We start from the raw sequence: 9,251 nt of genomic DNA, 5'->3' as shown, positions 1-9,251 counted from the left end.
GACTCATTTAGCATATGAAATAAATATTAACTTATTCGATATTAATATTTAGCAACAAATACATCACTGCAAAGTTTTTGTTGCCAAACAAAAAATAACTAAAGTTTAATTACAATTCCAAGGTTTGCTCGAAAACTTTTATACAATTTAATCAGATTTTAATGTTGATTTTACATCAAGTGTGAATTCCGTAATATAAAATATATTAATGACGTTTAAGAGGGAAGCATATCTCATTTGTATAGATATATAATCGCATCAAAAGCGATGAGCATAAAAAAGGCAGTCATTGCACATTTATATGTTCTACCATAACAAATTCTATATCAGTATACATCTGTGTTAATTAACATACATCTTGTTGTAGACCATTGGTATATATCTTAATATATTACAATCTAATCTATTTTTATAGTGCAATTGAAATATAAAATGTCTGTAAATTTATTAAACAGCCAGTTTATTAATCCTTCTCTAAGTTACTTTAAATTCGAGCTAAGTTAGATATCAGATCTAACGGAATCTGTCACAGCGTATTTGAACTACTTTGAGTGTTACGTGTAAGTTAAAAAAAATCACGTATTTTTACATGTTGATTTCAAAATCACATCCTTCTCCGCAATATATAAATATTATTATATAAATATTATTTTTACTTTGAAGCACCTCTCCAAAGTTTCTGCCCTTTGATTTGAAGAATTCAAAATATACTGTAAATGTGCCTGTATCGAAAGAAACTTACTGAAAAGAAAAAAGTTATTTATTAGTCCAACCTCGCCAAATCGAGGCGATACTGGCTGCTGCACTTGTTACCAAACCACCAGCGACACTCTGATGTACTTGCATACTAGAAGATTGTTGACTAATCATCGCACCAGAAGAAGGTACTGCCATTTCAGGACAAGCGATACTTGGTACCTGCAAACATATAGCGCCACGGGTGAATACCAGCATCCATCAATTGTGTTCCTATTGCTCGAAATTCGTCATAGCGTACATAACTTACAGAAGTATGACTTACAGCTTCCCATCCCCAACACAAATCTTCTTCGTCCGAAGCTGAATCATCACTATTTTCCAAATCGGGAACTAACTGATTGTGAAGTTGTGCTATTACAGACGGATCAACTTCCATTGGTCCAATTCTATAATATGCAATACATGGATATGTAATTATAAGTTTACGAATTCGATTCTAATCTGTTAAGATTAATAAAATTATTACGAATTACCTTCCGAGATCACTAATTTCAGTATTGAGCAAATGCATCAGGTTTTGCAATGTATGCATAGGATTTAAAACTTCTATTTTGGTATTTTGCGTAAGACACAAATGTAATACGTTACTATTTAGCCTTGCCACTTTCCTAGCAAATTTTTGGTCCGACAATTCATTCCCGCAAAATTCTCTGAAAAAAACATGGCCAAGATGAAGAAAATATTTCACACAATTTGTTGTTAATATGTGTGTTCGTACATTACATTATTTACAGCTAACAGAACTAGACATGAATAAAAAATATCATTTCATGAATATGTTTGCAAGTAGTATATATAATTCTTAATACATACCCACAAGTAAGTTTATATGGTAATTTTATATTAACATAATAGGCAAGAACATTAACCAGTTGTGTAGCGTATGTCAAAGCAGCACTAATATTATACGCTGGATTGTGCATCGCGTTTTCTTTATTTGCACCTGGCACTCCATCTTTATTTGCTGCAACTAAATGTAACACATTTAGTTGCATACTTACTTATGTATATTTAGGTGTAATGTCGTTAATATGGGAATAAAAACAATTACCCCAAAGAGAATAAGGGCTGTAGTCTCCTGTCGCTGGTAATGTTGATTCAACAATAGAATGATGAATTTCCAGAAAACTTTCTTTCTCGTTAATCCATCTACCCCGTACATATGACGTACTTGATGCATCTGCTAATGCGCTAGTAAGGATATCCGAGGTGGCACTGTCGCTGTCCTCGCTGCTGCACAAACTATAAATAATATCCGTAATATTAATAATCTTCGAGAATTTGTAACAATTCTATATCATTTTTATGTTTGCATTTCTAATACCTTCTGTTTGGTTGGACCTTGGATAAAGGAAAAATGTACTGAATTAACTGCTTAGCAACAGTTCTAATAACTTTCTTTAGTTGCTCCCTTTTTCTATCCACAGCTTCCTTCTGTTTCTCCTGCTTAACTTTCAAGCTATTAACATATCGATGTAATTTCTCTATTCTATCCTCGTGCCGTGGCACTCGAAGAGTCAACTGAGAGTTGACATCTTTCAAAACATTCAGACGTTGATTACCTACATGTAAAAAATTAAGTAATTAATAGAAGAGATAATTCAAACAAGTACTATATCAGTTGCAAATTTTAGGTCTTACCTCTATTGATACTTTGCCTTGTTTCGTTTACTAGAGACTGCAGTAGTCTCACTCTTTCTTTACATGTATTTATATCACAAATCTGAAATCACAAATTTAAAATATGAGATATTACATCACTAAATAAACATTGTATAAGAAAATATTTTATTTGATTGCACAATTACATGTATTTGTTTAAATCATGTGATAATTTTCTGTGTAACAGTCTTCATTTAATTATATTAAAAAGACCAACTGTTTGCAGGAAACTTCTTCGTGCTCATGTATTAAAATAAATATGTATCTATAAACAATAGTGTTTCTTTACATATTGGATCTGTTCTTTTCAGCTGAACATGTACATTTTTCCTCTTTTTCTTTCTAATATGGAGAGAAAAAGAAGAAAGGGTAAAAAATTCAACTGAAAAGAGAATAGACCAATGGATAGAAATTTTAGTTTAGAATAGAAAAGAATCATTTATTTTTATTATGGTACCAATTTATCTCTCTGCTTGTGCCTCTCCAGAGCCTTCATGCACTTCTCTTCTAGCTGGGCTCTAGCAGCCTTCAGCCGTACCAGCCGCATTTGTTTATCTGCGAATCTGAATAACATCATCAGTAATTATAACTTATAGCTAGAATGTGTTTCCAAAGCCTTGCTCTCAAAGACAGCTATAACGTATTCTCAGAAATAACACGTTTCATGATGGACTCGGTCAGATCTAAAGACAAAAAAAAAAAGAAAAAACCAACAACCCATTCGCGGCAAGTGTGGCAAGAAAAAAAGAAAAATAAGACATACCGTTCGGAGTAGACGGTGTTCGAATGTATAAAATCTCCGTTCTGGACGCATTGGCGGCAGTAAAAAATCCGACGGCTGTTATGGCACAATGGGCACTTGAGCAGATTCATGCTCAGACGACTCGACGCGTCCTCCAGCTCGGACGAGAGCTGGAAATCCGCGGGTGCGGTGCAGGAGCCGTCGGAGCTACTCGTCGCCATAACCAACAGCAGCGACAGCGACGACGATGACAGCAGCAGCAGTAGCAGCAGCAACAGTAGCAGCAAGCAGCAGTAGCAACAATAGCGGGAAAACGACGGACCCTCCTCCTCGTTCTCCAACTGACTTGTGTTGTGTTGTGCCTCATCAGCTGATTCGCGATTATTTACTCGTGCCGCCGCGCCGCGCCGCGCCGCGCACCCTTTTCTCCACTCCCAACTCCCAAGACTCTGTTCTCGCACATCGTCGTCGCTTCGTCTCTTTCACGTTGACGTCAGTGACGCGATGATTTCCAGCCAATACCATTCGACATACAGAGAACGTTGCTTTCTTTATTCTCTTCCTTTCTTTTTCATTTATGGACATCTATGGAGAACAAAAAAGTCAAAATAATGCCAGTTTGATGTCATATTGATCGATTATTAATTTTGACCGAATTTATGTAATTTTTCTGTCATGATTCAGTTAATATGACATTATTTTGACTTTTTTGTTTGGAACTGTTTTTTTTAAATCCGGTACCGTTTTGTTATACTCTTTCACTTCTTTCTCTTTAATTCCTCTTATTCCATATTTAATATTATAACATCGAAACTTGCAACGACATTGCTGCAACGTTTGAAATATGTTACTGCAATATTGGAACATTACAATATTATTGTGTGATATTAATTACTGGAATGATCCATGCTACATGGAATCGAATTAAAGCAATTTTTTTATTGTCTTAGATTTTTTTAATATCTTAATCTTTCCATTTGAATTTCCGTTTTGTTTATTAATATTATGAACAAAACGATACGATGAGAACTAGATGTTCACCAATACAGACATGAACTTTCTAGTTGGCTCTTTTTGATATCGTTTCGTTGTCGACTGCCGCGAAAACTGGCAATGAACGTGGATGATATTTATAGTCCTATCTGATCATATTTATAATAAAATCAGTATTTCTAAAATAAAATCATTTATATACGACCGAAATTTCATTTTGATTGAAATTTTAAGACCATCTAAATCGAATATCAGACTTAGAACAATATTAAGTATAAAATCAGACTATGCTAAATACTACTTCATATGCCTAAACATCGCGTTTAACTAAAATAGAACTGGCGATTGTCCAACAATAACGATTCTCACTTGCAAGGCGTGCTTAGTCGGAATAAGATAAGGCGGAAAAACAGAGTTTGGAAATGTGGTACGAAAAATAAACGACTCGGCGCCGCAACTATTTGTAAATAAAGCTTAAAGTTGGCGGCAAAATTTGGAACTAACTCAACTACTCAACAGCTGATATCGACTGGGAAACATGGCGAAATTAACCCATGTCATGTGGGGTTTGTCTTCAAATTTTGCAGCAAATCGGTATTTCTCTCGATTGTTGGCGTGAGTAAAATTTATTTTTCTTTAACACATTAAATCTAACACAGACATGTTATATAATATTTGTAACATATTATTTTATTACCATAAATAATTTATAGCATAAAATATGACAATATAATTATGCATATTATAATGTGTTGTATAATATATATTTTGTTTGAATTTCAATACAAATATTTATGCATATTGCAAAGGAAAAATATATTTTATTAGTAATTATATTGAAAAATATATATAACTAATACGAATATGCATCTAATAATAATAAAAGTAAGAATTATTTAACTTTATCAAGAACGAAGAATAATTTGAGAGCAATAACATATTGTTCGAGTTTTAAAACTCAGATGTCACGTAACTTAAAGAGAGATTAAAGACACAAAATCCATCAAACGATGGATACATATAATATTAAAAAAATTCCTATATATATATATATATATTTCTACAGCTCACCATGGTATAATGTATCCATGGTTACATCATCCCGAGGAATGTCAACAGAAGCTGCTGTCAAATCTGCAGATGATTTGATCATCAGTGATAGCTGTGTGAAGCGTTTGAAAGAAATAACCAATGATGGCACATGTTTGAGAATTATCGTGGAAGGCGGTGGTTGCTCCGGATTTCAGTACAAGTTTGATTTAGATTCAAATATACAGGAAGATGACAGGTATGCATTAATATATATATATATATTTTTTTGTATAAAACATAGGATTGATAGAAACTTTTTATTGTGTTATACAGAATATTTCAGAAGGATGGTACTAAGGTAATAATAGACTCGACGTCGTTAGAATATGTGAAGGGATCAACGATAGAATTCCATACGGAATTGATACGATCTGCCTTTAGAATAACGAACAATCCTTTAGCCGAACAGGGATGTAGTTGCGGTGCTAGCTTTGCTATTAAAGTAGAGTAGATGATGATGGATGTACATGTTATTGGTTAATGTATTAATTTCGAAACAGTTTACCGAAGATTAATTATACTTTATTTATAATTAGTACGCGCAAGGCAATACATACAATTGCTTTGGCGAATATACATTAATTTTATCACAACACCTACTATAAACAGTAGCTGTACATATCTCTTATATCTCTTTTAATATAGAAAGAACAGTTTATATAATTTACAATTGTAAATGTCAATTTAACTATAAATGGTCTAACTATAATTGTCGTACTCCCCCCCCCCCCCAAATGATTTATGCATTTTTATTAACAAATTTAGATTGTAAAATTTATCCTGTACGAAGTGTTGGTATATTGCTGTAAATAAGTATGAGCAAATAAGAATAATCGTTGCACATATACAATATTAGAAGAGTTAAACTTATAACATAAACAACGCTCATAAAAAGAACGTCGTTTCGATGAGTTTTTATTTTGATTTCATAAATAATGTAACATCGAGTTAGAGAGCTCTTTAGCGCTTTTCAGGCTAAAGGCACGAGTATGCGCAAAAGCAGTGGTTTTCAGATATGAGCTAAATATATACATAAAATTTATCAATGATCCCGATTAAACCATACCACTGAATGGAATGTCAATGATTGTTCTTTGCAATTCTGACCTGGATCACTTCTGTTTTCCCTTTTTACTATTCTGAAAAAAAATTTATATCTTCGATCTTAAACGCCGTCGTAAAAGATTATCCCTTATATATGTATATCCCGTGTATCTTTACCTTATTAGCTAATTCGAATTTCAGTTGTTGTATCTCCTCCGTTTGGAAGATAAGTTTCTCATTCATATTGGCAAGATGCTCGCTCATAGTATTGAGCTGTATCTTGTAATTAATCTCCTGCGCATCCTTCTCTTTCTGTATACTGTTACAATTGGAAAGTGTCTCTAACAGTGTTGCTTCGCACTTTTCTCTTTTTGACTCACTTGTATCTAACTGCGCGTGCATAACTTCGCTCTAAAACACAAACAAATGTTTGCATCATATAACAAAAATATAAAAACGTTTATACAAATAACATTTTAAGTATGTTTTATTACATTAGCGGCCATAGCTAAGTTTTTAATATGGTAGACATGTTTTTCGTTTGTTAATCTTTCAATTTCTTCTAGGAAATAATCACTAATTTTTAATTCACGAGCTTCGATTTCATCTGGTATGGCAAAAGGTGCGCTCAATTTTCCAATCTGTCAACAAAAAAAAATCGACATATGTAATTTAGTTAAAAATGAGATCTATATGTTTAAAAGGAATGTGCAAATATATATTAATAATACACACCATATTATTTATTTCCACAGGCTTTAATGTGTCGTTATTAATTTGCGAAGTTGCTGCAGTTTCTCTTTGTTCTAATTCATCATATTTTATCTTGAGTATATGGTACTGAGTTTTCCAATGATTGATTTCCTTCTCTAAGTCACATGATTTTGCATAAAGGAATTCATTACTTTCTTCTTGTGACTTTTGCTTTCCTTCCCCAAGCGACTTTGACGATCTACGCGAAGCAGACGGTGAAGAAAACGGCGATGGTTCTGTCTGACGATGATTCGAGAGTATTCCTCTCGTATCAAAATCAAAACCATCGCGTCTACCTTCGTTACTAGACCACGACACAGTTTCTTCTTGTTTCTGTCTATCGTTTAATTTTCTCTGCAAGTCATTTCTCTCTCTTTCTAATTTATCTATAGTGCTTTGATACTGGCACTCTAACTCTACCTTAGACTTCTCGCAATAATCGACTTTACATTCCAACTGTTGTATCCTATCGTACAAACTTTCAATTTCGCTATCTTTGTCACTAATCTGAGATAATAATTGAGCATTCTCGACAATCTTCTTCTGAAATTCCTCGTCTAAGATGTTATTCGGTGGCGGTGGTGCCGGAATCTGACTGTTGTTCTCTAACGCTTTGCCCTTACCCTTCTTGGGCTTGTTTTGTGCCTTGTCGAGCTCATCCTGTAGTACAGTTATACGCTTCGTCAACTGCTGATTGCGAAATGTTAGACTGTCGATCTCCTGCTCAGCCCTACGAAACTCCACCTCCTTTTCCTTCAGTTGATTCCGGACATCCGTGTTACGCGCTTGTTCTTCTATCACAGCCTTCTTCAGAACATTTGCTTGCGCACGAATCTGCAAATTGATCATCCTCCTTTAGATACATTAAGTAGTAAACAGATGAAGCAAAAAGCCAATACAAAATCATAAAGTGGCGGCGCACTATCGTAACTTAGTAAACTCCAACCAACAATAACATAACATCAGTGTTATAATTTCATACTCAACAATATAAATATAAATATAATACAGCACATGTGTACATAACAGTTACATTATTGAGTGTGAAATTATAATATTGATATATCTTATGTTACTGCTAGACCAATTGTTTTATTTGTCGTACGACAAATTTTTCAAGTGTACATTAGTTGATGTTTACTGGAAAACATACAAAATCTGGCTTTACGAGAGTCTCACTTTTGAGTATTCCGTGGCGATTTTCTGATACTTGGTCTGCAGCTGACCGTTGGCACCCTCCATACCTTCCTGCCCCAACCTACCTACGCGCTCCCGTTAACGCGTCTCTCCGGGTTCGCCACGCGGATGTCAATTATTGACACCTGGACATCGTTCACGAGACCTTCGGGTGTTGCGCTCGCGGCGTCGGGACACGCATCGCGCGTTTCCTGGTGATGACGTCGGCGCGCGCGATGTTTATCGACGAGTCAGCACACACACATATAACGCACACACCTCCTGACCTTGGGGGGGGGGGGACAGCGATTAATATTAAGCCGTGATCGGCGAAGCCCCGTAACTCCCCATTAAACGCGCGACGCGGTCGCGGACGCTCCTCTCAGGCGAGGAGCCGTGGGGAGAAGCGTACACGTACCGTAAACGAGCGCTCTTTAATGAAACGCCCCCGAAACGCGATAATATACACCCGCCCTACCGTGCCATACCACCGAGTCCTGCCTGTGTGCGTGCGACGTGAAGTGAACGTCACATCGTCGCGATGCGATATACCGCCGACCGGACGGAAGCTGGCTGCAGGCGCACGTACTTTCAAACGCGACTCACTCGCGGGGCGGTTCTTGCCGATACCGTATCGGCCGCGTATCACGAAGCACGCTCCTCGTAGCCGAGCATTTCGTACTTCTCGTTTCGTCTCTTTGTCGCACTGACGTTCGATCTCACGCTCGTTCCCGTTTCAAGTGCAGAAGGTATAGCGCGGTGCAGCCGCGAGGAGCAGATTCCTCGCCATGTAAATTTCAACGTACGATAATCGTCGCGCGAGAGATAATAAGGAGATCCAAATAGATCGTCTATGCAGTCGTCGGGTCTTTATCGCGCAGAGAAATTGACGTGAATATTTAATTAAACCCGTTTTTTGACGAATAAGAATTTCAGCGGGTGTATGTAGGTATGAAAATCTTATTTATTGAGTAATTTGATGCATTTGAACTTTGAGATGGAATTAATGATTGTCTCTTGTTATTCTTTC

General features: G+C 35.9%; 3 protein-coding genes across 4 annotated transcripts; 1 reads left to right on the top strand and 2 right to left on the bottom strand.

Moving 5' to 3' along the window:
* Window positions 1-756: 756 nt before the first annotated feature.
* On the bottom strand, window positions 757-3,384 carry Atg14 (autophagy related protein 14). Of its 2 annotated transcripts, none has more exons than XM_018460379.1 (9): window positions 3,185-3,384; window positions 2,879-2,984; window positions 2,401-2,482; window positions 2,084-2,321; window positions 1,811-2,001; window positions 1,573-1,729; window positions 1,233-1,409; window positions 1,007-1,145; window positions 757-918 (listed from the first exon to the last, which is right to left on the bottom strand). In XM_018460379.1, the coding sequence occupies exons 1-9, from the start codon at window positions 3,382-3,384 to the stop codon at window positions 757-759; spliced, it is 1,452 nt and encodes a 483-aa protein (XP_018315881.1). The 2 variants fall into 2 exon arrangements, with proteins under 2 accessions (XP_018315881.1, XP_018315882.1); XM_018460380.1 differs by having other exon boundaries at window positions 1,022-1,145.
* A 1,304-nt stretch (window positions 3,385-4,688) lies between these two features.
* Window positions 4,689-6,326, top strand: LOC108730662 (iron-sulfur cluster assembly 2 homolog, mitochondrial). The gene is made up of 3 exons (XM_018460508.1): window positions 4,689-4,771; window positions 5,223-5,444; window positions 5,522-6,326. The coding sequence occupies exons 1-3, from the start codon at window positions 4,695-4,697 to the stop codon at window positions 5,697-5,699; spliced, it is 477 nt and encodes a 158-aa protein (XP_018316010.1). The 5' UTR covers window positions 4,689-4,694; the 3' UTR covers window positions 5,700-6,326.
* Window positions 6,308-8,936, bottom strand: LOC108730661 (ankyrin repeat domain-containing protein 18A). Its single transcript, XM_018460506.1, has 5 exons — window positions 8,225-8,936; window positions 7,028-7,879; window positions 6,787-6,933; window positions 6,470-6,703; window positions 6,308-6,387 (listed from the first exon to the last, which is right to left on the bottom strand). Exons 1-5 carry the CDS (start codon window positions 8,285-8,287, stop codon window positions 6,361-6,363), a joined length of 1,323 nt encoding a protein of 440 aa, XP_018316008.1. The 5' UTR covers window positions 8,288-8,936; the 3' UTR covers window positions 6,308-6,360.
* Between the last annotated feature and the right edge of the window lie 315 nt (window positions 8,937-9,251).

Source organism: Mycetomoellerius zeteki, unplaced genomic scaffold, assembly GCF_001594055.1.
Source record: "Mycetomoellerius zeteki isolate Tzet28-1 unplaced genomic scaffold, Tzet1.0 scaffold94, whole genome shotgun sequence".
Taxonomy (NCBI): domain Eukaryota; kingdom Metazoa; phylum Arthropoda; class Insecta; order Hymenoptera; family Formicidae; genus Mycetomoellerius; species Mycetomoellerius zeteki.
The sequence above is the reverse complement of the archived record's forward strand: the minus strand, read 5'-3'. Positions and strand labels throughout refer to the sequence as shown.